The sequence below is a fragment of the Poeciliopsis prolifica genome, unplaced genomic scaffold (genome assembly GCF_027474105.1).
Source record: "Poeciliopsis prolifica strain line A6 unplaced genomic scaffold, Auburn_PproV2 SCAFFOLD031, whole genome shotgun sequence".
Taxonomy (NCBI): domain Eukaryota; kingdom Metazoa; phylum Chordata; class Actinopteri; order Cyprinodontiformes; family Poeciliidae; genus Poeciliopsis; species Poeciliopsis prolifica.
The window spans coordinates 6,561,577-6,587,721 of record NW_026562406.1 but is presented as its reverse complement, the minus strand read 5'-3'; the positions used below and the strand labels follow the sequence as shown (position 1 = coordinate 6,587,721).

General features: G+C 38.4%; 2 protein-coding genes across 3 annotated transcripts in view; both read right to left on the bottom strand.

The window, feature by feature from the left end:
* Positions 1-1,525: 1,525 nt before the first annotated feature.
* Positions 1,526-20,905, bottom strand: LOC129372921 (phosphatidylinositol transfer protein beta isoform). Its single transcript, XM_055050522.1, has 12 exons — positions 20,397-20,905; positions 19,126-19,243; positions 15,586-15,616; positions 15,150-15,295; positions 14,862-14,953; positions 14,693-14,700; positions 14,507-14,581; positions 14,299-14,382; positions 10,710-10,787; positions 6,239-6,349; positions 5,835-5,957; positions 1,526-2,578 (listed from the first exon to the last, which is right to left on the bottom strand). Exons 2-12 carry the CDS (start codon positions 19,143-19,145, stop codon positions 2,531-2,533), a joined length of 816 nt encoding a protein of 271 aa, XP_054906497.1. The 5' UTR covers positions 19,146-19,243; positions 20,397-20,905; the 3' UTR covers positions 1,526-2,530.
* Positions 20,906-21,063: 158 nt separating this feature from the next.
* LOC129372920 (tetratricopeptide repeat protein 28-like) overlaps positions 21,064-26,145 on the bottom strand; it is a 217,939-nt gene continuing 212,857 nt past the window's right edge. For both annotated transcript variants that reach the window (XM_055050520.1, XM_055050521.1), the window contains 4 exons: positions 25,755-25,778; positions 24,910-25,039; positions 23,534-23,641; positions 21,064-23,401 (listed from right to left, as the gene is read on the bottom strand). In XM_055050520.1, coding sequence (XP_054906495.1) covers positions 21,798-23,401; positions 23,534-23,641; positions 24,910-25,039; positions 25,755-25,778 — 1,866 coding nt within the window. In that variant the 3' untranslated portion in view covers positions 21,064-21,797. The remainder of the gene's footprint in view (positions 23,402-23,533; positions 23,642-24,909; positions 25,040-25,754; positions 25,779-26,145) is intronic.

Here is a 26,145-nt window from a genome sequence, read left to right as displayed (position 1 = left end):
CACCTGGTTTAAATTTTTGGGAGGTAAAATCTATAAATCAGCTAAAATTACAGACTAGAAACTGGGATAAAAATACTGAATAGCTGCAACTTGAGTAGGTGGTTTAAAAGTAGATCAGCATATAAATGTAATAAAACAAGTGGTAGCTTATAGGTAGAAGCTGTATGATGATGGCATTCAAGAGAATGCTAAAAGGACTTTAAAAAATCCATCTACTGTCGGGAAGGACAATACCTTTTCATGAGAACTTTAAAAGCTTCAATGCTCTTATGTCCCCATCCCCCCAAAAAACAAAAGTGTAATTTAGAAACAGAATTTATTGATAACTGGGTACAATATCTAATACACAAGATTTCTAGAGAAGAAAAAGGCACAATAGTTTATACATTCACCCCTGATTTTCACAATCTGAATAAAACTGTGGATTTTATACATTATGAGATACAATTCCTTCATTTATGTTCTCATGTCATCTCAACAGCCCATACATGTACAGGACTGTCAGAAACCATTCTGATTTAGTTGGAAACAACAGGTACAGCCTACACATCCTCCTATTTGCATATTTTGAGATGGTAGCATTTACAGGTTATCAATATCAGGATCATGTTATATTAGGAAGTGAGAGAAACATCGTCTTAAAGCTCTACGTCATTTCATGAACCTGAGAAAATTTTATTTTATTACACAGATTGTTATTGACTTTAAATTTCCTATAATGATTGGAGAACAGGTAAACATGACAAATTTACACTTTTACTCTTTGGACAAAAAAGAACTTGATGTAACATTGTTGGACAAAAAAAAAAAAACAGTAAAAAAAAAAACTTGATACATTATAATAGGCCGTTATTTCTATCTTGAGAAATAAAGAATAGTTCTGAAAAGATATAATTTAAGACTGTAACATACAACTACAACATAAAACTCAGCAAGGATCAGATGAGTAAACCAAGTATATTTTATGTAACAACAAAAGTGGGCTTATTCCACATGTTATATCGAGAAAACATGATGGATGATGACCATTAATCAGATGGTAAATCTGTTCAACATTGATGTGTAAATCTGCTGCATTTGGTGTAACAAAGTACAGAGGTTGTTTTTTTTTTGCTTTTAGCATGTTGAAGGCACTGCAGTTGCTTAGCTGCGACGGCACGCAAACATGCACTGCCGTCTGAATAACAAGAATAGAGATTAATCACAAATACTGTCACTCATAAAAGCTCTATCTGCTAAGATTTACTCCCAGGAAGCAGCAGCAGCAGCTCATGGCTAATGGTAATCCCTGGGCATCAGGAAAGCTGCCAGTTAGAAAAGAGGGAGGTAGCTAGCGCTAGCTGGCAGAGCTGTGAGAGGTGTAAAATAGTAAAATATAGAAAAGGTTTAGGCGAGCGCTGCATGGTGCTGGTGTCAACTAGGCTCTAATGTAGAAACCGTGAATCTGTAAACACGACCGGACTGAACCCGGAGAAGAAAGTGTGGTTAAAAAAAAAAAACAGAGAAACAATGGTTCAAAGGCTGGCCTTTGGAGGTGGGCTGGTTCAACGCAGCAAAGTTTGGCTGGAGGGGTGTAGCACCATCTGTGGCCGCTTTTCAGTGCACTTTTTTCCCCTCTGGGGACGTCTGTTAAGGAGGTGAACGCTGCACCGCGTTGTGTATGAATGTCTTCAGAACAGTGAGGACAGGGGGAGGTGTGTGTGGTGCGGTGGGGGCTGCAGGAAGCTGCTAACATCCTTTAGGTGAACGAGCCTGTGTGGATCTGCCCAGCTTTGGCTTGTAACAGATAAGTCAGTGCAAAGGCATCCACACCTGTGCCTGCTCACAATCTTAAGAGTGAATTCACACGTTCACCTTCAGGTTCTGATGAGTGCGTGTGTTTTTTCCACCAAGTCTGAACAGGAGAGACGATGAATATCTGTACAGGCATGATTGTCAGTGATAATAAGATGCAGTGCTTCAGTTAAGGTGGAGTGGGGATTTGGGGGGTTATTATGGGCATGAGTGCCAATGGTGTTAGTAATCACTTAATGGAGGCCGTGGCAGGAAGAAACATGAGTTTGACGAACAGGGAGCTTTCAGGTAAGACAACACAGGGTCACACATGACATCGCTTCTGCAGGAATGTGAAAAATGTACATAAAATACAAAAAACAAAACATTTGGTCCTTTTACTATGGATCCAGATTAGTAATTTGCACTTGTATTATTCTTTACAACACATACCTTCTTTCATTTTTTAAAAGTCTCATTTACATGATGATGATCAAAATTAACCAGAGTCTCATCAGGAAAGACCATGTTGGTTTCTAAAAAGAAAAAAAAAAAAAAAAAGAAAAGAAAAAAATCAATTCTCATTGGACAGAACGTCTATGATTGGGGTCAAGTCAGGGAATCTGCACTATTGATTGCAGGTAGCTGTGCTCCTTCCTCCGCAGCCAAAATCAGTTAAGGTAAAAAGTGGCAAACAAAGGGAGCATTCTTTGCAGACAGCGTCACACACGGTGGCCATTTTTAATCCGGTTGCTTTTCATTGGTCTGCAGCACTGGTTCCTCGTACGTCACCCTTTTTGCGAAGCTGTAGGGGAAAGGAAAGACGCAAGAAAAGAGGTTAGATATGCATGAAATCAGAGAGGAACTGAAATCTCAGGAGACCCTGATGAGGTGGTGTTGGGTCACTTTTTGCAATCAAGGTGTACGAAGTTTTCTGAACTATTGAAGCAACGGGAAAGGAAGAATTTTCTCTTGGTTCGGCTGTACCTGGGAATCAGCAGTTCAAATACAGAACAAACAAGAATAAGTTAATTACTCGTTATAGGGCTGCTACTGACAGTTTTTTTAGTGATCAATTTTCTATTAATTACTCATACAATAAACTAATTGGATAAAAATAAATTGACACATTCGACAGAGGTTTTCATTTTACAATCACAAATTCTTCTAACATGTGAAAAGCTCAGTCTATTCCATTTGATCTATCAATACAGCTGAAATGTTGATTATTTTTTCTACTAACCAATTTTTAATAACACAGAAAAGGGACTTAATAAATTTATGTTATTTTTTATAACATAAAAAAGCTCCTTTTTTAAATCTGTATACTAGAATTAATGATTAATCAACTACTAAATTAGTTGATTAATTACGACTGAAATAATAATTTCAGCCCTAGTTAAATTAATCAAAAACCTAGATCACTTGGTTGTTTTGATAATAAGTATCAAACAAAACGTCAGACACAATATGCATTGAAGAATTAATTGGTATAATCTATAACTACGCCCCTGCTTACTGATGAAAGTTTCAAGGTAGACTTGTTTTTAATTCATTACATACATATGGAGGTTTTAGTACATTCTACAAAAACCAATAAAATGCAACAAATTGCTTTCTGTGAGCTGAAACTTGGCTTTCCTTAACACTATCCGCCAACAATACTTATCAATCCTCCTGTTTGTCTTCAAGATAGATAAAAGCATCCCTTTCAAATGCTCCCACCCCCAGGCTGATGGCTTTGGAAAGTCAATTAGTGTTGGAATCTGATAGCCCAAAAGCTCAAATGAAACGGTTCAAACTAACATTGGCTCTAAACAGGGGAAAAGACAGATCTGATGAAATAGCAGGAGGATTTACCCTCCCATTTCGCCAACTTTTTTCCCCTGGCTTCCTCCGAGTCTCTCAATCACAGGCCGGACTTCTTCTCAACAGCAGAATTCTATTTGTATGTTAATGAGGGAAAAGGGAGCCACCTTGAAGCATCACACCTCGTCCCCCTCTCAAGCCGCCCTGCTCTGCACCGACTGCACCACACGAAGAGCAACTCTTCTGCATTGTCTCTCGGATGCAGCCTCTGTCACAGCGATATTCTTGGGAAATTTTAAAGACGCAGCAATTGGCGTCGCACATCATCCAGTACAGTTCAACTGCGACCCTGCTAACCCTGTAGCTCAGAGGCTCAGGACTGGACAGGCCCTCCCCACCACAGCCCTCTTTGATGGCACCCGCCTGTTTACTTGCTCCAGTGGAAAATGGGAAACACATGGCGAACTGGCCGACATGTTCTGAAGGGATGGGGGGCGCGGTGCGAAGGCAAAGCACAAAATGCAGCATGTTGGTAGTAGGCCAGGAATGTTTGAAATTGGCCCACTTTGGCCAGTCTAGTCCAGATTCCTCACTTGTTCTCCTTGTAAGGCCAAAAGCTCCCAAAGTGATATTTGGGAGCAAACCATCAGAAAAGGTTGAAAAAACGGTGAGCTACAACCTGTTGCAGATTATTTTAAAGAAAACCTTTGTTCTTGTCTGAGCTGTACTCTCTTGTTTGGATGCTCACAGTTGTAGGTTCTGACACAACATGTCTGCTGGTTTTGGGAAAAAAAAGAAGAAAAAAGGTAAAAAAAAAATTGAGAAATGTCAAAAGGAACCCAAGACAGTATTGGTGCACTATTTAGACTATTCTAAATAGCACCCTGCTGCTCCATATAGCAGAAGACTCTAGAATAAAACAAGGTTACCATAAGATTGTCTGGGGGTTTCATCTGAAATGACAAAAAATATTTTATAAAAAGCAGGCGATTTTAAAAGTGACATTAAAAAGAAGAAGAAGAAGAAAAAAAAAAAGATTTGAAACACAGTGCAACACCCAGGACAGCCTGTTCCAGAGCAACTAGCTCCTGTCACAGAGGCTGCAGTGCATCAACAGTTTGTACACCATGGTTTGCTGAAGCCAGCCCTGTGGAAAAATCCATTAAGAGACTTCCCTGCACCCAAAACAACTTACACAGCAACACACAGAGCTAAACCTGGCCTGCTACTCCCCTGAACCCTTTGTACCTACTGAACCCTTGTTACGCATCTGGATGGAAATAAAGGACAGTAAAGCATAAGAGGTAGTAATTAAGAACCCCATGAGATGTAATTAGAATGCTGAGAAGACTTTATTAAAATAAAGTTCTTTTTTAGTTATGGTAGTTTGTCACAAAGCAACTGTTGTCTGACATAACCTTTTAAAGGGTACACTAAGGAGTTTTTCCTGTCTGCAGAGCTTTCCATATTTACTTGCACTTGTTAAAGTTCACATTTCTGCTAAGTTATCTAATGTTTTACAGGACTAGAAAGTCGTACTTCAATAATCTTAATTGTCAATCGCTAAATTGTTTTGCCTTTTTTAGATACTCAAAGCTTTGCCTTCAAAAAGGTTTTCTGCAGTATTGGAAATACTACAAGTAGATCTTCAAAATATACAATATTATAAAAAGGTTCGATACTTTTTAGTTGCTCATTCCAGAAAGTCAAACTTTCTGATATGATATGATATAGAATCATCAGAGTGAAATGTTCCAATTCTTTTTTGTAATTTTGACAATTACGGATAATAAAAATCCAGAATTCAGAAGGCCTGAGAGCAATACAAAAAAATTCAACAGAAATATGAGCCACTTGAAAATTATGTTAATTTCTATGTACTCAATTCTTGCTTTGGCCTGCTTTTACATGAGTTACTGCATCAATGCGGTAAATCATCACCCTGCAGTGATACAAGCTTGAATTTAAAAACTTCTACACAATTCATAAAGTTTCTAAGTTGTACTTGAATAGAGCATAAATGATTGTTTTCACATAGATATTAAAAATTCAGTTTAAAAGATTAAATCATTTGAAAGCTTGTTATACATCTTCACCAGAAATAGTAAATGTTGGGGCATTGCATGCCTGTAGCACCACAGATATGCCTTTGCAATAACATTTACTTTACATCCTTCTATTTTATTGTGATGCCATAAAAGTAATCCATAAGAACAATTTTCCTCAGCTACTGGCACCGATCACACACATACCTCTTCGAGCTCCTTTTGAGTCTCAACCTCCATTCGCCGGATATCATCCATGTTCAGGTCCACCCACTTATCAATCCAACAGAAGAGCTGGCGATGGAAGTTCGTGAAGATCCGTTTCTCTTGCTGAACGAATGCAAAGCAATATCAGTAATTAGTAATACTAATAATGATAATTACAAGTGTAAATAAACATTCATGCCAACAATGAACACATCCTTTTGTGTTTTCCTGACAAATGAATCAAATTTGAGAAAACTTCCATTTAAAAAAAATGAAAAGGAAGAAGAAACGGAAGTCAAACATTACAGTAGCAAACAGGAGAGAACTGTCACAGCTCTGCAACTCAGTATTACAGCCCTGCTGTGTGATAAGTGTGTAAAAACAAAACAAAACAAAACACTAACCTCATGAATGAAGTTCTCCACTTTGGTTTGAAGCCCCCACCACTTAAACTTGACTGTGACTAGTTTGTAGGCACACATCTTTGGGCAGTCAGTTGTTCTCGCTAGTTCTTGCTGTTGGGAAAGGATGCGTTTTAAAAAAAAGAAAGAAAAAAGACTGGAACCATTGCTTTTCATAAAGTATCAAAATTACATAAAACAACAGAAAATTTGACACAAACTTATAACAGAATACAGTTTCAGACTCATCTTGGATGCGTGCAAAGCTAAAAGTCATTAATACATAATGCTTTGGGTTTGGAGCTTGCTGAAATAATTATCAATATGAAGTTGTGCTGAGCAGAGATAAAAGTGACCTAATCTACAACACACTTTCTAAATTCATCCATCGCTGCTTGCAATGTGCCTCCCTCTGAAGAAGAGAAGACGAGGAGGAGGGAGGGGGGGCGGAGGCACAGCAAAGTGGATAAACTCCAGATGAAGGGACCATTTCCCAGCTTCCGCCCTGACAGCGACACCGCTCCCGACAGGCGTGCCTTTGTGGCCACAGAAGGCAGATAAAACGGTGCTCATAAAGCGATAAGGGCGTCGCGGTGCAAAGACGGCTACATTATTAACACCTAGGACCTGCTCGCCCCCCTACCCTCCAGCCCCCCAGAACACACACTCTCCCTCCGAGAACACCTGTTTAATTAATCACTTCATTCCGGCTCAGCGTTCCAAGAGGAAAATGCCACAGACCCGCCTCAATCGCGCCCCATCCCGCTGCCGTTTGATGCCGCGATCATGAAGGAGCGGCGAAATGAGAAACATTTCTAAATTTGCAGTGGGTTTAGAAAAGTTGTCATCGCTAAAGGAGAACTTCACATGAAACGGATTCTACATCAAAACACTTACGGTGACATTCCTTCTCTCCCTCTCCGTGCCCCACTCAAAGGAGCACAAGTTTTCAGAAATACAAAGGGGTGCCGATATGCAAGCATGTGTGCATGCAGAGATAGACAAGAGTTTTATTGCTCTGAGAAGCTGGCAAAAATTGTGCTTCTGTTGTCACATAACTACTTTTTTTTCCTCTCACCCTCCCTCCCCACGTTTTTAATAAAACACTTTTTCCGTGTCCACAGCGGACAGAAGAGTAATCCAATTAAAAATAAAAAATAAAATAAAAAATAAAAGTTACGCCTCTTTATTCTCACTTTTTAAAGCAGTTAGGCTGCCTTTGTTCTGTAAAAATTCTTGCAGCACAGGAAAGTTTCCCCATGGTGAACTTTAAGGGCTCTACTCCAGAAGGGTGCACTCTATTAGCAAATGCAACCAGTCTAGGAGGCTACGGGATTTCTGACTATAAAATACCATTTAATCAAAAGTGGCAGCTTTCAAACAGAACTCTCAAATTTAGAATCAATGTCCGTGAAGTGACTCTTCCATCATCTTCACATTGACTTTGTGCCACAGAAGGATTCAAATCCAACGATGAGGATATTTATCCAAGACTTGAAATGTCCATTAATTAACAGACATAATGTATTTTCAAGCAGCAAAGAACTTAAAATTTTCTTCAATGTATAATCGTTCTCAATCATTACTGGCAGCACTGCTGGAAGGTTGACACTTTGGCAAATCATTATTTACAAAGTTATCCAATTAGGTACGTCTAGAAAAGGTAATAACGATTCTTTGGAAATACCATTTGAAGCCGTCAACCTCGATCTATTAATAAAAACACTGATAATTTATTTAGCTTCTGTGCCATTAGAAAAGCTGCTGCAAGATTATTTTAACATATTGCTCCTAACACACACACACACACACGCACACACACACACACACACTCAATGCAGTGCCCATATAATTACTGTCTTCACCAAAAGTTCAAGTTTTATTTTAGACAGATGTTTTTGTTTTCATTATAATTATCATAAAGTCTCGCCACTCAGCCACTACAGCCTGAAGCCTCCTATGGGGCCTCATACAGACTCGACAACTGCCTGTCAAACGTCTGGAGCTTTGCTGAGCAGCAGTCCCTCTTGTATTTTGGTGCTTAATTTGAATTCATAGTGGAAGAAAGGGAAATAATAAAAAGCTGTTGCTCCAATCTGACCTCAACGTTGCCATCTATAAATATAAGTACAGCACCTTACAAAAATATTCACACCCCATAAATCTTCACATTTCATCATGTTAGAAATTTTTTTAAATATATTGTAGACACTATGGAGTTGAGTTTAACTGTGAAGAGGAAGTAAAATTATACATTTCTAAAAAATGTATAATTTTGAGAAGTACTGCCTTTGCATCCAGCTCCCCTGAGTCAATGTTAGAACCCCTCATTTAAACTATAGCCACAAACTCAGCTTAAACTCAATTAGAGTAAATGCAGAGCAGAGGAAATTCTCAATAGAGGTTTTCTAATAGATGACTGTGCTGTCATCTGATGAACTAGTGAGTCTTTGGATGCCTTAGGGACATCTTCCTGCTGAAATGTGATCTATTGTCTCAGTTTCCGATTTTTTGTATCATCAATAGTTTTTGTTCCAGCATTGCATTCCTACAGCATGATGCTGCCACCGCCATGTTACACTGTGGAGACTGTTTTCACACTGAACTGCAACGCTGCCCTTTGACTGTCGGTGGAAAGTCCTGCCATGGTAGGTTTACATTTCTGCTGTTCTTTCCATATTGCGATGGGAAGAATGGAGAGCAGTGAGGTTTAAAAGGCAAGAAATCACAAGAATTGCTACAAACTCCTCCACAATCTTATTCCTGGCCTGACAACTCTGCTCACTGTTCTTCGTGAAGCAGTTCTTTTCCCCTTAAATGTTCATTGACAAACCATTTAGGTGACATCAAAAGGCAACTGGTTTCACTGATTTTTATGTAGAGGCATAAAAATCAGTGAGGCATCAGAAACAAAGGGGCTGACAACAAGCCTCTTAAGATTCTATTTGAAAAAAATAAAATAAAATAAATAAAAACCATGTTTCTTTTTTCCAAGTCCTTATCTAATTAGGCACTACTTTGCATTAGTCTACCACAGAAAATCTCGACACAGTAAATAAGCAAAGGTTGAAGAGCTACGAATGCTCACAAGAAACTAAACATTCAAACATGTTGCAACATTTAAAAGAGCTTTCTGTCTGCATGTCACCTTCTGTTCAGTTTCGTTCCAACAAACCAACCTTATGTACAAAAGTCTCCTGTTGAGCATGAACATTTTCTTGCTTCTCATCTATTTAATATCTCCTAAAAGTAAATTTTCAATGAAATAGAGGGAATGGACCCGATGCAGAGTTGGTACACATCATCCACAACATAAGAGCTGTTTCAAGGATACAATCTAACTTTCACTGCATTTCGTCTACTGAGTGCTATTCGTTCTAGCTAACCAGTCATGAATTAGTCTCTAAATGTGTTACTGATCTCTGGTATACTCTGCCAAGTAAAGCTTACAGCTTATTTTATTTGCTGTGGGTGTATGGAAAGTGAAAATAACATTTATTTAAGGAATAAAATATAATTAGTAAATTAAATAATTATAAAAATGTTCCAATGGTTGACAGGAAAGAGCACAGGGGAAAAAGTAGTAAGACAGTAGGATTAACTTTAAAATTAGATGAAAAATTAGTATAATAATGAAAAGAGACTGTAGTTTACAGAGCTGCAGCCAATTTTACAGCAAGCCTTCCGGGTACTCTGAGGCCAAGATATAAAGCTCAAGTTCAGCTAGCAAGTTTTTCAAGTTGGATTTAGGTCTGGACTGTGAACAAAAATAAGCTTTGATTGAAACCACTCCTCTTTATACTTTAGGGTTGCTGTAATGTTGGAAAGTAAAACCCACCAGGATTGACCTGTATTTAGCTCCACATGTCCTCACAGTGACTCTCCGTTCTGCCTCTGCTGAACAAAAGCATTCCCACAGCATGATGCTACCCTCGCCAAATGTCATGGCTTGGCAGGTGCACAGCTTTACGTTAGTCTTTCCATACTGACATGACAAGTTTGGAAAATTGTTTCATAACGTATGTTTATTTCACATTTTCCCACAACTTTAGCCACCGTTTCTTTACTGTGTTCACTGATTTTCATGAAGCCGTTTATACGCAAATAAACAACATCTAAAGGCTCTGGAGAGCAGATGATTAAATAACATAACAGGTGAACACCACAGATTAGGCGACTTCTCAAGGCAATTTTTTTGCACTAGATTTCAATTTCAGGATAGAAGAGTCAAAGGACTTGACTCTACAATACAAACGGACAGCGCATTTTTCTGATTTTTGTTGGCAAAATATTTATGCATCATTTTCCTTCCCCTTCACAATTATGGACAACTTTGTTTTCCTCTTTTCCACAAACCCCGGTAAAACAGTCAAGGTTTGTATTGTGATTTCCTAAAACGTGAAGATGTTCTAGAGGTGTGACTGCTGTCACAAGGTGCTGTGATTTGAGTTTCAGCATCCGACATTATTATTACCTTCCAGGTTGGCCCCAGAGGTCCTCTGCCAGTTTTCACAGACTTGAACATGGCTGGATCTTCATCAGGCTTGTAGTCCTATGGAAAGATTTTTACTTTTCAATAATTAATGCATGGCAAACCCACCACCCCTCAAAAAAGACAACTTTTACAGATATAACCTTATGTTGTGCATTACAAGTTAATGACAGTTGTGCACAACAATTAAAAAAAAAACATTAGAAAAGCAATTATTGTTGTCTTGTACAAACAAAAACATAAAACCCAAAATTTAAAACACATTCAGATATAGCATTAGTATACATCAAAATGAGTGACTTCCAGTGTTTCCTAAGGAGTATCGAGTGTCTGACAAGCTTTACCCTCAATTTGGTAAAATGATCTCATAGTAAAACTTTTGCTAATGATCCACATGTGCCCCACTCACTGCTGAATCTGGCTCAATGGAAAAGAATGGGATAAATCAGAAAATACAGAAAGAGAAACACAGTGCACATTTAAAACATTAGCATAACTAACATGACAAAACTGACGTCATTAAATACAAGAAAAAGTGTACATAAAATGGAATGGCTTTCAGATTATCAACAGCTCAAGGGCCCAGTAATTTTAAATAAATCATGATACGCCTGCAGCGAAAAGATTCTTTTTCAGGGTTACTGGCCAACAGAAGGATGCCAAGCGGAGAGAGAAATAGAAACGCGCCTGCCTGACAGTGCTGCACACACGCAGTCACAATAATCTGCTTGTTTTAATGCTCAGAGCTCCATCGCTATAACAATACACAGCAGTACTAATGAGGTCTGTGAATCGATGTGCCGTGGCACACGGAGAGGAGCTACTTCTTAAGTAAAAGAGTGTGTTTCGTCGTGCGTGTGTGTGTGTGTGTGTGTCTGGAGTTCCGGTGCACACTGCACAGTGAGCTTTAATTACGCTAACAAACTCATCTGTGCTGGTGGTACGCCCCAGGCCCTGCAGTCATGCCCGAGGCTGAGGGCTGATAGGGCCCTGAGACACAACACACTCCTTCAGCAAGGCAAACACGTCCGCCTCGTTAACTACCCGCAGCAAACAAACATGTACACACACAGCAACCAATGTTCCTTGCTCAAGTAGCAACACATTTAATTGCACACGCAGATAGCAGCACAGAAATGAGGCAATGGGATGTCAGATATAAGCAATAATGTGCAATATCTTCAAATAAGATTTCAGAAAGCGCAAAAAGAAAAAGAAAACTAAATTTACTCTTTGTATTTCAAAACTATATAACACCTCGAAGCAACCCAAAAAGTTGCTGGTACCATTTCCATTGCAAACCCCCCAAAATGTGGTAGGATCATCTTGAGAGTTTGTTAATAATCAACAAGCAGAAAGAATAGTTTGCCATCAGAGATCAATCACTTTCATCAAGCAGGAATGTCAAAACATTCTGGTTTACATCACTGAACAGTGGGGGGGTTTAAAGTAATAATGGGACAAACTGAGTTTTTCTATTATTGATACTTCACAGGGCAAGATGCTTGTTTCTTGAAGAATAATCTTCAAAATTGAAAAACAATAGCAGGATTTATTGAAAAGTCATCAACTTTATCAATTCTTAATGAATGATAGTTTATTTAGGAAAATCAGGAAATAGTAAGATTTTTGGTCTACAGTTCCTTATTACATTAAGTGTGCTGGTGATTAACCTGATTTGTCCCATTATCCTTCCAGTTTTTTAGACACAAAATCAGCTTTAAAAAGTTTTACTAATTGGAAGAGAAACAGAGACGGCAAAGTCCTGATGTCAAAATATTTCAGTCAAAGTCCACAATGCAGCAGTAAAACTTCTGATGAACGCGCTCTGGAAATCATACAGTGCTCAGATTTTTGCTGTCATATTTGAAAGTTTCAGATCAAAACAAACAGAAAAAAGATACAGATAATTTAGTAAATTCAAAAAGTGGTTTTCATCTAATGACAAAAAAACCCACAGATGTTCAAAACAACCCCTCCTATGAGTAACATCCCCTGAACAAAATATCTGTGCCACGCTTGCAACCGCAGCCAGCGGGAAGCGGTCACTGTGATTTTCACATTGTTTCGATTAGGCCACATCAAATCCTTTTTTTGTCACCAGTAACTTTAGTAACACAAAAGTGGAGTTACTGGTGAACGTCAAGACTGCTATCCTGCATAACTCAAACGAGCTTGAGGTTAAACGCTGATGGCAGGAAACTCTAGAAGAACAATTCATGGTTTATTCAATCACACCAAGTCATGCAGGTTCTGAAGCACCACAGAAGCTTCACCACCAGAACCATTTTCCCCCCATTTTAAATTCTTATATTCTTTTCAAAAAGGTTAATTTTACACACTTCCCAAAAAGTTCTACCTTTGTCTATTAGAGTGTTTTGGAGATCCTCTAGATTCTTTGATATTTTTATGAGGGAAAAGTGTGTCTCCTGATTTTCCTGCTGAATCCTGAGCACTGGCACCAACTGAGTCAAGAGATGTAGACGATGTTCTGGGGTTTTTTATGGCCTCCTGGATGAGTCGTCTTTGCATCTGGTAGCAATACTGATAAGTCAGTTGTCGTTCCCCACAGCTGCATTTACATGACGTCTGTTTTTGGCATGCTTCATGTTGCTAGACAGGTTCTGCTTGATTCTACAGTTCAGAAAGTAAAAACAGTCCACACTATGGTTGGTAAAATTCCAAATATGTAATAAAGTACAGTTACTAAATTATCTAGGCGTTATTGCATCTTCACATTTCAAGTTTGGTGCAAATAAAATGTTAAATTTGTGACCAAAAAAAAAAAAAAAAAAAAGTGAAAATTCCTTACCCCGTATCGAAAAAAAAATTCATCTTAAATAGCTCAGTTTCATATTTTTATGAACTGTACACTTTAATTTTCAATCGTTTAAATATAATTTCCTAAACATGAGCCGCTTGCCATAAAGATGCACTTGGGTGCAAACTGTTCTTGTGGGTTTGCAAATGTCTTTTCCTGTTAAATAGAAAGTCTCTTCCTTAGTGTTGCAGCAACCGCTTGCATGCAAAGGTTTGATGCAATAAGTCAGTTTTCTGAGCAAGACAACTTTCCTTTTCATAAACAATAATCCACTGGAAATTAACCTATTTTGGACTGAATCCAACTGAAACATCACTGACAGCCAGACTCTTCTGAGCCAGAATAACATGTGATTGAGATCAACTCATTTGAATTCAATTGTGATTGAATAAAATTGCACTGAACTAAGTTGTATGCAAATCAATTAGCCATTGACTTATTCTATAGCACACAGACTACTTTTTTGTGATCAGACATTAAATGAACAAATAAGAAACTAAAACAACTAAGATTTTAGGAGGCTTCCGCAAATCAAATCTAAGTTTCAAAAACATGATTAATTACAATTTCTAAACAAACATAGAGCTGCTGCTTTTTCATTTAACACAACATCTAAACTCAGCCCATTATGTAACTACAGTAATAGTCATTATTTTTGATAAAAGTGCAATAACCACATTTGTCCACATGGAGGCACCCAATCACAATAAACCATGCATCAGATTTATACCCAATTTTTTTTCTACTTACAGCAGCAGACACTTGACTTCTGTCTGCGATGTCAATGGGCACAACAGCAACATTCTGCCATATTGAGGGTTCGAGTTTATGCACCTGTTAAACAAATAAAATGGAAAAAGAAATCTCAGCGTTCTCAGTCATAATTAGCATTTTCTCAGTAAGAAGTTCTGAAATGATACATAAATGTATTAATTTAAAAAAACTTGGTAGAACTAACATTTTCTTGTGTTCCCATGTCCGGTTTGTGCCACGTCTCAATCTTAATGAAGAAACTGTCTTTCATATATTCATTCTGGAAAGAAGAAAAAAAAAAAGAAAAAGTACATTAAGAAACATATACATTACACTGAAGTATCTTAACGAAGCTTGGATTACTTAAAAATGTTTATTTGAAAATACATACCGTCACAACTGCATCAAGATTATTCATGAGAGGGGGGGTAGGAAGAAAGGGAAAAGTATTTATTTACATGTCAACATGTTAATATTGATATGATAAAAACTGCAATAAATTGGAGTGAGGAGAGTTTTTGGACAACACAAACTGAAGTGAAGTACAGAAGGGAACTCACTGGTTCTGCAGTAGGGGTAGGCATTCCAAGCTTTTTCATGGAATACCAAGGAGCCTTCAGGAGCTATGAGCCTGACAAAACCTGGGACTTTACTGCAGCATGGGGGAGCACAGGAACAGGGAAGAGGAGAGGAAAAGACCGATTCAGGTTTCACGTGGGTCTACAGCAAAGACAGCAGGAACAGCTTCACAAATGAAGCAACACTGCCACCACCTGGTAGCACTGCTCTATTACACCACAGAGATTATGGAGGCCAAGCAATCAGTTCAAAAACATAAAGGCACATACCTGTTTAGATGGTAAATTTTGTGTGTATATTGTCCTCTCTCTCCATCTTTCTCATAGGGTTCATTCTTGAGTACTTCTATACCTTCACCACCACCGGTTTCGTTTTTACTTGCTTCGGCCACAGAAAAGAGCTGACCGACTTGATACTGAAAAACAAATATTTTACCACAAGGAAATTTCTGATCAAAACAGTACTATTTTTCCCAAGTTGTATGTTACTGCATAATGTCTACCGTTTACAGTGTATAGAGTTTATTCTTTTTAGTATGGAATAACACACAAGTTTGACAAACCGCTGGAAGCTGTACTACAATCTTTAATTTTTGTTCCATTTTACATTTCCTGCAGTACCTGTTAATTGCTATAAATATCATAAAAAAGAAAAAAAAAACACCAGGCTGTTTCCTAATGAGTAGTGTATTAAAAGGTGACTCACCTCCTCAACGCTACAGGGCAAGACCACCCGGCTGCAAATGAGAAGAAAATAAATGTAAAATAGGATGAGACTGACAAAGTATTTCTGTTCAGTATTCTGTACTTCTGCTTTAGACATAATTCTAGGTCATTACATCAGTAGAGTAGAAAAGTTTTGATGGCCCGTACAGTGGCGTAGCAAGCTTTGTCAAAGTGTGGGTCATACGAGTCGACTGGAGCAGTGATTGTGGCTTTCAATCAATGCAAGCGCACCACGCAGTACTTTATGAAGTATGAAAAATAAACAAAAATAATCAAATTGATCATCAAGGTCACACTTTCTTAAGAGGGAGAAAAAAAAAGGGCAAGAAAAAATAAATAAAAGGTGAGCCAGTCCTTGTCAGGTCTGCACTCTGCTGACTACAGCAAGAACAGACACTCTTCACTGGCATTAAGTAGAAGAGTCAAGTACTTTAACAAACAAAAAAACACACAGAGGACAGCTTAATTTGAAGTTTTTCCAAGATAAATAGCAAAAAATTATATTCATTTTTATATCAGAAATAAATTTTAAATACCTAAACATTTAAATTACAGAAAAATAAATTATTTCTCAACTTATATCAAGTCATATTTTGTTCAAATTTAAATAGAGTTTGCAATATGCAATGTATCATTACATCACAGAAACTGGAGAACAAGAAGTTCCTCCTCCCCAACAACTAACCAAGTGGAGAGAAAAAAAAAACAACACAAGGAAGGGGAAGTTCTCTCTCAGCGTAAACCTAAAGTGGAGCTTTATTCTTTCCCAACGTTCATTCAGTCTGTTTAAAGCTGTTCAGCATAGACAAACAATGAGAAATTTGTGCTTCGTCCTGAACTGAGAGTGTGAGGCTGAACTGAGATGACACCCAAAGGCAAGCAACTAAAAGACAGGAGAGAACTCTGTGGCCCGGCCTTGCAAAGAATAATGATGAGTTTTGACACCATCAAGGTTGCAAACAACTTCAGGGTGAATTTTATAGTTAAAACATGCCTTGACCTGTACTAAAGTACGTTTGTTTGCGGGAAGGAGTTGTAGAAGGATGGTGCATTGTGAAAGAATCCTGCAGCAGAAAACCACAGATGCAAATATTTTCACAAAGCAAATGAAGTAATTGATCTAGAGGATTAGAGCAGGTCTTTTTTTCATTCTTCATCCATTAAAAGGCTGATGGAATTCAACCAACATTGTGCAGAGATCCATACTGAATACAACACTGTTATTAATTAGACTTGCATGATTTTACAAAACTAATCCAAATATTTGACGAGTTTGTAGAGAATAATAAGACAGTCCATTTTCAAATGCAACAATCTTTAAACAAAAACCTATTGCACAAATGCAGATATGGTAAAGGAAAATACCTTTTCAAAAACCATAAATGAAATTCTTTCATCCTTGTCCATCTACAGCTATCCACTTTTAGGGTGCTTACTTGAAAAACATATAATATTTTTTTGTTTATAAAACAAAAAATTAATAAATTAAGAAATAAACCACAAAAACAATTTCTGTCTTGGATAACCATTGAAACAATAGCATATCATGAGGAACTCTGGGTCTGAGAAGTGTTTATTAAGTCACCAATCTCTTCTTGAGTGGTTGCCCAACATGGGTTTTCCAATGACTGTTGCAGATTAGTTCAGAGTGCTGACAGGAGGACATTTCATGACTTTATTTAATGCTGATATGTAGATGCCTGCGTCCATGTTTGATCGTTCACGCTAAAAAGAAAGTACAGTCATTTTTTTAAGATCTACTTTTTTCATTTCATTAGTTTCTATTTTCTTTAATAAATGAAATGGGAGAAAGCAGGAAGCGTTCATGGGGATTTTTATCAGTGCTCAAGTTCAAATTTGATTACTTTTTCATAATCGCTGGTACATTGAAAAATGCAGCAAATGAGAATAACATCTAGTTCTGGTTGCAATAATATATATACATATTTAAATATAATAAACACTGAAAATAATTGGTTTCATTTGGTCTTAATGATGTCCTCTCAACGTTCAGTTAGTCAGATGGCAACTTATACTGAGCCTCCTCCTGAGTTTTTCCTTTCCAATAGTTGCCACTTGCTTGCTCATGCTGAGGGATTGCAGGTGGAAAAGAAATAAATCAATGCCCCAATGCAATTAGATGAGTTTTCTTAGATAATTTTCCAGACCAACAGACAGTATATGATTAACTTCGAGAATAGTGTCTTATCATAGAACTGAATTTTAATGCATGTAATTGGAAAAGAGAGTGACATATTTGAGTGGAATAAGCAGGATTAATTTGAATGGAATTTTGACAAATTTCATAACAAACTTTCAATTTGTCCTTGAAAGTGCCTACAGGGAGATTTGTCTGAGTACAAGTATTCAAAAAAATATATTGTTCAGATCAGGCACAAGGTTGAGTCCAGAGTTTATAATTGATTAATTACTGTGTTTTTATTTACAGCCATCTGTCTTCAACCATCAGTCAGGAGTGGCAGCTTTACATTTACAAGCTGATGAAGGTCACATTTATATATCTAACATTTCAAAGCAACAACTAATGTGATATCTTGAACCATTATGATTTATTAAGACTTTATGAAGCACGTTAAGTTCAAGAGCTCACCATTTGCTCTAGGCAGATTAAAATGTTGTAGTTCACAAAGAAAGAAAAATCAGAACATTTTGAAAATTCTTAGCTTTGAGGATGCCCACTATTGTGTAGAAGTCACAGGAGTGCCTACGTTGAACCTGTGCTTCAAAATACAAATCTAAGACCACAGTCTTCTCTAAATTACAAACATCTTTATTTGTTTTATATTAAACTTCTCTTTTTTAAGACTAATTGTTCATCTCTCTGAGGCGGAATTACATACACAGTCAAAAGCAAAACAGACGAATAACGTGATTGTTTACAATTTACTACCACGAATGCTGTTGTCATTTCCAATGCAATGCTAACGATGTATTTAACACAAACGTTAAATCACTCAGATAAGCGGTGATATCGTTTAGATGCTTAGTAAGGATAAGTACGAGTTAAAAACGTTGATTTGACTTTTGCTCAATTTCTATCAACTCTTTTGTCTCGTTTTGGGTTCAAATGAGCTGCCTGTGTTAAAATAAACAGGGCAACTTCCCCATCCAGGTGACGCTTTCGGTTAGCTAACTTAGCGTTAGCAAACCATACCAGTTTCAGTGCCTTGAAGACCGATAGCGCGGATGTGCGTGCCAACAATGCCGACGAAACCCAGAGTGCGTCTTTAGGACATCGCAGATTCACTAGAAGTTAAAAGAAGCGACAGCTGTCAAACAATAGCACGCCGCTGTCAAAGCCGGTAGGCCAGAACAGCTCTTGAACAATCCCACTCTCCCCCTCGTGTGCCTTACCGATATATGATGAAAAGTTTTCAGCTAGGACAGAGGCGCATTCAAAACTCGCCCGAATACCTAAATGCTTTCTATACCTCTAAATATTGGCTTAATAAAGCGCAAAAGTCATAGTTGAGATAGAAAGGAGGGGGAAAAAACTCACTATTCCTTGGTGAGAACCATAGTAACTTGCTTCTGTCGGTTCTGCTGGTACTGCCCAGCGACTGCAGGGTGCCGCTGACGTCATTGGCTCTTAGTGCAGCGTCCTGTCCCGCCCAAAGCTGTTATGATTGGTAGAAAGAGGATGGACACACCTACTAATTAAAATTAACCAATCAAACTCTCTTACATCTCATCCGACAAAAGTAATCTCCTATTACAGAGGATAACCTAAGCTTTGAACTATACTTTATCTGGCACATTTTGTTCAAGTTGTGGAAAGCAACTAATCTGTCCGTAAATCCATGTACGTGTCGATCCATCTAACAGAAAACATTACATATGATTTATCTCAATGCCAACACAGAAATATTATTACACCATTGTTGGTTAATAAGGAAACAAGTTTTATCTCAATCACAGAAAGCATGTCTTTTAGACCCAATAATTGCATCCTTTTCTAAAAAATGTATTTGACTCAACCAGTTATTCAGAGGAGTCTTTCCTTAATAACTGAAATATTATTCATTTCATTCTTTATTCCAAGTTTTCCTTTTCTGCCCCCTTCTGTGTCCTATTTTTTAATCTTCTTTATTGTTGTTGTTTTATGCTTTTATCGGATAAAGCACTTTGACTTGCCTCGTTTCTGCAATGTGTCACACACATAATCTTGCCTTTCCAAAATTATGTCAACATTGTACACTATTCTCATGAAACAATATTGTTTTTTGTAAAAACCTCACCCAAGAAGTAATCTTGATGCTTACATGATTATTGTTGGGCCAATTTCTGACCTGCCGAACTTTATATTTGTTTGTCACCAACCATGCTTTCAAGTATTATTGATACATTTTCAGTATTAAACTCAGAGTCATTCCAATAGCTTAATGTTAGCCTGAAACAACTATTACACAATGCAACTTCAAACTATTTTATTTAATGACAAAAAAAGCAATCAAATCAAATGTGACAGATTAATTGCCCCAGAAAAACCGTGAAATAACTTTATGAAGTAGTTCAAAACTCAGTTGTTTTACTAGGCACACTTTTGGAGTTCAGAAATCCCTTAAATACAATCTGCTTGACAGCAGGACCTAGACACTTCAGCAGGCTGAAGTGTCTCAAAAAGCAATAAAAATAACGTCTTTATCTAAAACTTTTCAAGAAAAGTTGAGAAACAAAGTTACACCTAAGAAGGAATGGGTCCCCAAAACATCCGCGGGTAAGAGAGAGAGAGGAGTTGAGGGAATGGCATTTGAGACAGAGAGATCCTACCCAATTATGGTTGGAGTGGGACAGTCCGGGGCTGCTTTGCTGCGTCAGAACCTGGAAGACATCCTTTAAATTCTGGATCCCCTTTTCTATTAAAAAATCTTAACAGAAAATATTTGACTATCAGTTCACAACTTCGAACTGAAGCACACTTTGGTTATACAACAGGAAAAATGACCCAATGCACCCCGACAGGTCTGTCTGTGAATGTCTAAAAACAATACAGGTTTTGTAGTGGACCAGACTTTAGACCAACTGTAATGGTGTGAAATAAATGGGCACCTCATAGTGAAAAACACTCTAATATGGCTTAATTTTGCAAAAAGTGGGACACAATTCCTCTATAGTAATGTCAAAAACTTATTGCCAGTGATTTCAATTGCTTGAAAGTTGTTGTCACTGTCATGATGGCCTAACCAGTTATTAGGTTTTTGTTTTCACAACCAGACTAGTTATAATAAATTTTTGATTTCAACAAATGAAATAATTATTCAAAGAATTCCAAACTGCATTTGGAATTTGCTCAAGTTATCTTGTACATTAATGTGATCAAAAGCAAACAGAAATGTTAGTATAGGGACAAAAAAAAAAAAAAAAAAAAAAATCAGAGCTTTTTATCTATTTGTCTCTGCAGTTGATAAACCTTTGCCAAGTTAGGAAGACAAGAAAGTAAACATGATGTTTTTATTGAAACAGTTTACTGATAAATGACAGATTGTTGCTGTGAAACTGCCATGTTCAATCTCAAAAAAATCATGGGGGTAAAAAGTCATACATGGTACTTAACACTGAATAGCAAGAGAATCCATGCTTCAGAGCAGACACTCAAATCACAAAGAAATCAGGCAAAATGCCCTCTAGATTTCAATAAAAAATATTAAATTGATTTTTTTTCACTCTATCCATCTTTACAAGGTACAGATTTGTTCACTTTTAATTATAAAAACAGTTAATACTGATTGTAAAACACAAATAAATTTACAAAACATAATAATAATAATATTTTTTAATATTAACAACAATAGCAAACAATAATAACAATAATAATTAAATTTAAAAACAAAAAAGTAGAATGGAGGGAAATAAGGTTTGTTGCATCTTTTGACCACACAAACAGCAACATTTTTTGGGAAAAAAAAAATCAAATTGCATTTAGCGCTACCTGACACAGTTACACACAAACACAGTATCAGGTCGTTGAGTATTTCTCATTGCCATTTACAGTGTTATGGGCACAAAGACAAGACAGTCTCCAAGCCATTCATTCATCTGTTTCTTCAGGAACACACAAGTCAAAGAAATCCCTCAGACTGAGTTAGGCTTGATGGGCCAATGGCGGTCCTGAAGAGGTGCCCTGATCCTTTGCCTCACAGGATAGTAAATTACAGAACCACTTTCACCGTTTCAGCATTTAGAAGAAGGGAAAAATCTTCCTGGGGAGAGGAATTTGTATCCGTTGCCAGCAGGCAGTCGGATAGAACGAGCACCAGGGCTGCTGCTTGTGGAAATCGTAGGCGACGGGGAAACTTTTCTGGGGTTGGAACAGTGGTGTCCATTGGAAGAATTCTTGGTACTGCTATCCAGTGACTGCAGTCCCAGCTCCCGCAGCTCCAGGCTGTCTTGGGTGTCATGAGGGGAGCAGTGGCGTGGGGAGAGGTTCAGAAGACTCAGTACATCTCTACTGGCTGAAGCAATAGGTCCGGATGTGCTATGGATGGCTTTGACAGGACCTAGGTGTTGCTGTTGAGCTGCGGCATTAGTCCAAAAAGTCTTCAGGTTATGGATAGCTTGGACTTTTTCATCAATGACCCCTCTTCTTAGCCGGTCCAGATCTGGGGCATCTGCTGATGTAGAACAGGCAGAGCCTGTAGAAGAGTAGGACAAAGCAGGAGACGGAGCGCTACCAGCTGGTGACTGGTGTCCAGAGCTGGGAGACACGTTGCTGGGAGAGCGGGAAATGTGGCCACTGTATGGAGAGCTTGGGTACTTCAGTTTGAACTGTGCATGGCTGTCCAGAGTGGGGGAAGGATGGCTACCATCTTTTTGGGAAGACTCTGAGACTGCAGGGCTGTTGTAACCAGAGCTTACCTTCTGCAGGGAAGAAGAACGGGAGGGAGGCTTGGGCTTGGGGGAAGACTGTGCTCGACCACTGGCGCTGTTAGGACGACTGAATGCACTGGTTTCGGAAGAGCGGAATGTACCGCTCCGAGCTGAGGCCGCAGCAGGTCCAGTCCCGCCCTCCGCTCCGGCCCGCTGAAGACTGCTCACAGCTCGTAAGTGACTGTGAGTTTCCTCTAGAATCTTCTGGGCCAGCTCTTGAGGGTCCAGATGAACGGGCTTTTCTTCCTGCGACTTGACAGTGCTGTCTGTCTCAGTACTGGACTGGTCAGATTCACCCGTGTCTGAGCTGCTCACCTTACCCACCTTCTGGAATGGCGAGTTTGGACTGGGCACAAGGGATGTTTTGACAGGAGACGTCGGGGTGCTGACACTGCCTCGTGATGATACAGAGACCGTATAGCCTCTTCCTGCTCCTGTGGAGCCACCAACCCCCCTGCCTCCCCGATGATGTCGCTGACTGTGACCTGGTGGTAGAGGCAGAGAGTCACAGTGGCTGCCCAGTGGCTCACTGCTGATAATGGAAAAGCCTTCATACTCCTCTTCGTCACCTCGTGTTCCTGCACCTGCAGCAGCAGCTCCTTGTGGGGATGAGCGACTGCGTGGCACATGTGGGTGTTTGTGAACAGTGTAGTGTGCAGTGGCGCCCCCTCGTTGTCGATGAGTAAGGAAGTCACAGTCTGTCTTGGAGGCAAAACTCATTGAGGAGGTTACAGAGCTGAGGCTGTAGACAGAGATGGCATCTGATGCTTGATTGTCCAGGCATGGGGGAGAGAAAGGAAGGCTGGAGTATCCCACTGGCAGTGGGTTAGAGACAGACTGAGCCGAAGCCAAAGACTCAAGGGAGGATGAGCTGTCCAGGCTCAGGCGCTTGGGCAGTTCTGTGGAGTCTGTAAACAAAGCAAATAAACATATGCATGTGAAAACCTATTAAAAAATGAAAGGAATAAAAATTGTAGCGGTCCAAAAACAAATTTAGACCCTGGAATTACAAAACAGATTAAAAGAATAAAACAATTTACCAAACAGTGCCAGCAGAGACTGAAGAGCAAAGTGCAAGGTGCGCCGGTTAGCCAGTTTGCCCGTCTTTAGCACTACTTCTTCCTGTCCTACCTCACATAAATCAAATCCTGCACAAAGAAAACAACAACAAAATGTAATGTTAAAATGAAATCTATGCATGTATGAATAGATATCTCTCATTTGGATTTAGATATATTATACACATAGTGATATAAATCAAGTTTTTATTATTTCTGTTAATTTAGATGATTATGAAATATGATTCATGAAAACTCAAAATATAGTTTCCCAGTTTAGTATTACATCAGACAAATAAAAAGTTTTTTTTTTTTTTTATACAGCAACATTTTGCTATGATTCCAGCAATATTGAAGACCACTGACTTGACAGCAGACAATCACTGACCCCCCCCTTCACCAGGTCATTGCTGAAGAAGCTCACTCTCCATATAGTGGTGCATGCAAGCATACTTATGGACAGATAAATGGAAGGGAAAAGTATTGTAGAAAAAAGATCAATAACCATCAATGATAACAGGGGTAGATTCACGAGGTATGGATTGCGGCTGGTGTCAGTGCTTCAGAAGCCACTACCAATGTTTCCAGGACAAGGGCTACATCTGTCACAATGTGTTAAGCAAATCCTGAACCAGTGTCAGAAACATCTTACCTAAAAGCAACTTGAGATCCAGTGTGATGCTTTCACAGGTGACATGACTCAGGGACCCGTGTTATGCTGACATTTCACTGTGTTTTACCAACCCCAAAGTCAGACCAGCTGTCTGTCAGGAACTTCACACTTCATTTTTCCTCTGCTAACACAGTTTTATAGAGGTTCTGATGTCAAAATTATTTTTCACCCGCCCACACTGGTGAAAGCACCAGTAGCTACTTTAATCAATGCAAACGTGCCTGAACCCTACAGTGAATCATTGATAAATTGTCAAGAGGAAGATAAAAGACACCAGAGAAAACAATACAGTCAAGCTGAAGATCACTACTTAAGAGACCTGGACTTCCTGAACGCCTAAGCAGAACCACAAACTGATCTCTGTCACATTCGTTTTTTAATTCACACAAAAGGACCCTCGATCAAGTATTGAGAACATACACCACAGTACATGGGGTTACTTTTCAGTAGGTCGACATTTCTGTGTTAAAATGCCCTTTTTGTTTGTTTTATATAATATAATTATTTTTAAGAAACATTTTGGATAATATATGACCTTGAATAACTGAAAAAAATAATGCTGTTTTGTTTTAGAGTGTATGTTGATTTTGGTTAAATTAAATTATTCTACGATGTTCATGCAAAGTTGTTGAAGATGTACAGGAGACACAAAGAAGCAGTCTTATTTTGTTAAGATTTAACTTACCAAGAGCAGCCAGAAATTCATGGCATCCAGGCAGTCTCCACAGTTGCACACTAATGGATACCTGAATGGGCAGGAGGGAGAAGTCCTGCTCCTTCTCTCCTGTTTGGAGTTGGACAAGCACCTGGTGAAGCTGGTAGACAAAGAAGAAAGGACTGTGAAATTAAAAGTCTTATTTTGTTAAATTATTAAATATGATTTATGTAGTAGCTTAAATAACATAGGCATCAAGTTCATTAGCTATGTGCTGCTGATAATAATTTCATTACCAATTTAGGAATATGTAGTGAAATTTCTAGAAAATATAAAATACAAACCTTTCAATGAACTACAGAAAATCTTTTTAAATATGTTTTAAATCCTTTGTATTAGTAAACTAGACAATGGGGACAAAAGTAGCTGCAGAGAATTAAAACGATAAGAATAGGACCTTTGTGGAAATGTTCACATGGACTAGGGATTACATGTCTAACAACAGGGAAAACTTTGCCAGCTTGACGTAACTGTGTGGAAAGTGAAAGAGAGCCTTAGCTGTGCCATAGTAGCTTTGCATCATAGTTTAATCCCTGCAACTATCCTGAAACTTTCTTTTGAGCTGTAATAATCCAAGGCTGGAAATCCTTCAGCAATCAAAGGAATGAAAAAGTGCAAAAGCAAATGATAGGTTAGCTTCCTACAGCCATGTAAATAACAGCATCAGAAAGTATATTATAAAAACTATCATAAAACCTCTTTACAAAGGGTGTTGTTTTCCTGATTCTTTTTTTGTTATTTTTAGGAAGTTAAATAGAGAGTAGAGAAGCAGAGCAGAGTGAAATGCAGTTCAGGTAGGTGAAATGGTCACTTACCATGGCCACCATATTTTTGACAGCCTTCAGACCACAAGGTGGGTGCAGGGAAAAGAGAATAGGTTGTTTTTAAATACATGCACACAGTTTGCAGATAAAGGTTAAAAAGATTCAGCCATAAGAAGAAATGAAGCAAAAAGGTAACACTGATGGGTAATATTGCACTTCAGTGCAATCAGTACACATAGACCAGTTGGAACGTGGTTCATGTTATACATACAAAATTTGTATAATCACTGCCTAACTGCATGGTTTCTGAGTCCAAGCATGTGATCGCTACATGTGGCACGTGCACAATGATAAACCTCTGCTGTGTAACTCTAATTCTCTGGTATTTCAGAGGTGGAAGAGAAAAATAATTAGTACTGTAGCTCGCACTCCTAGTCCTATT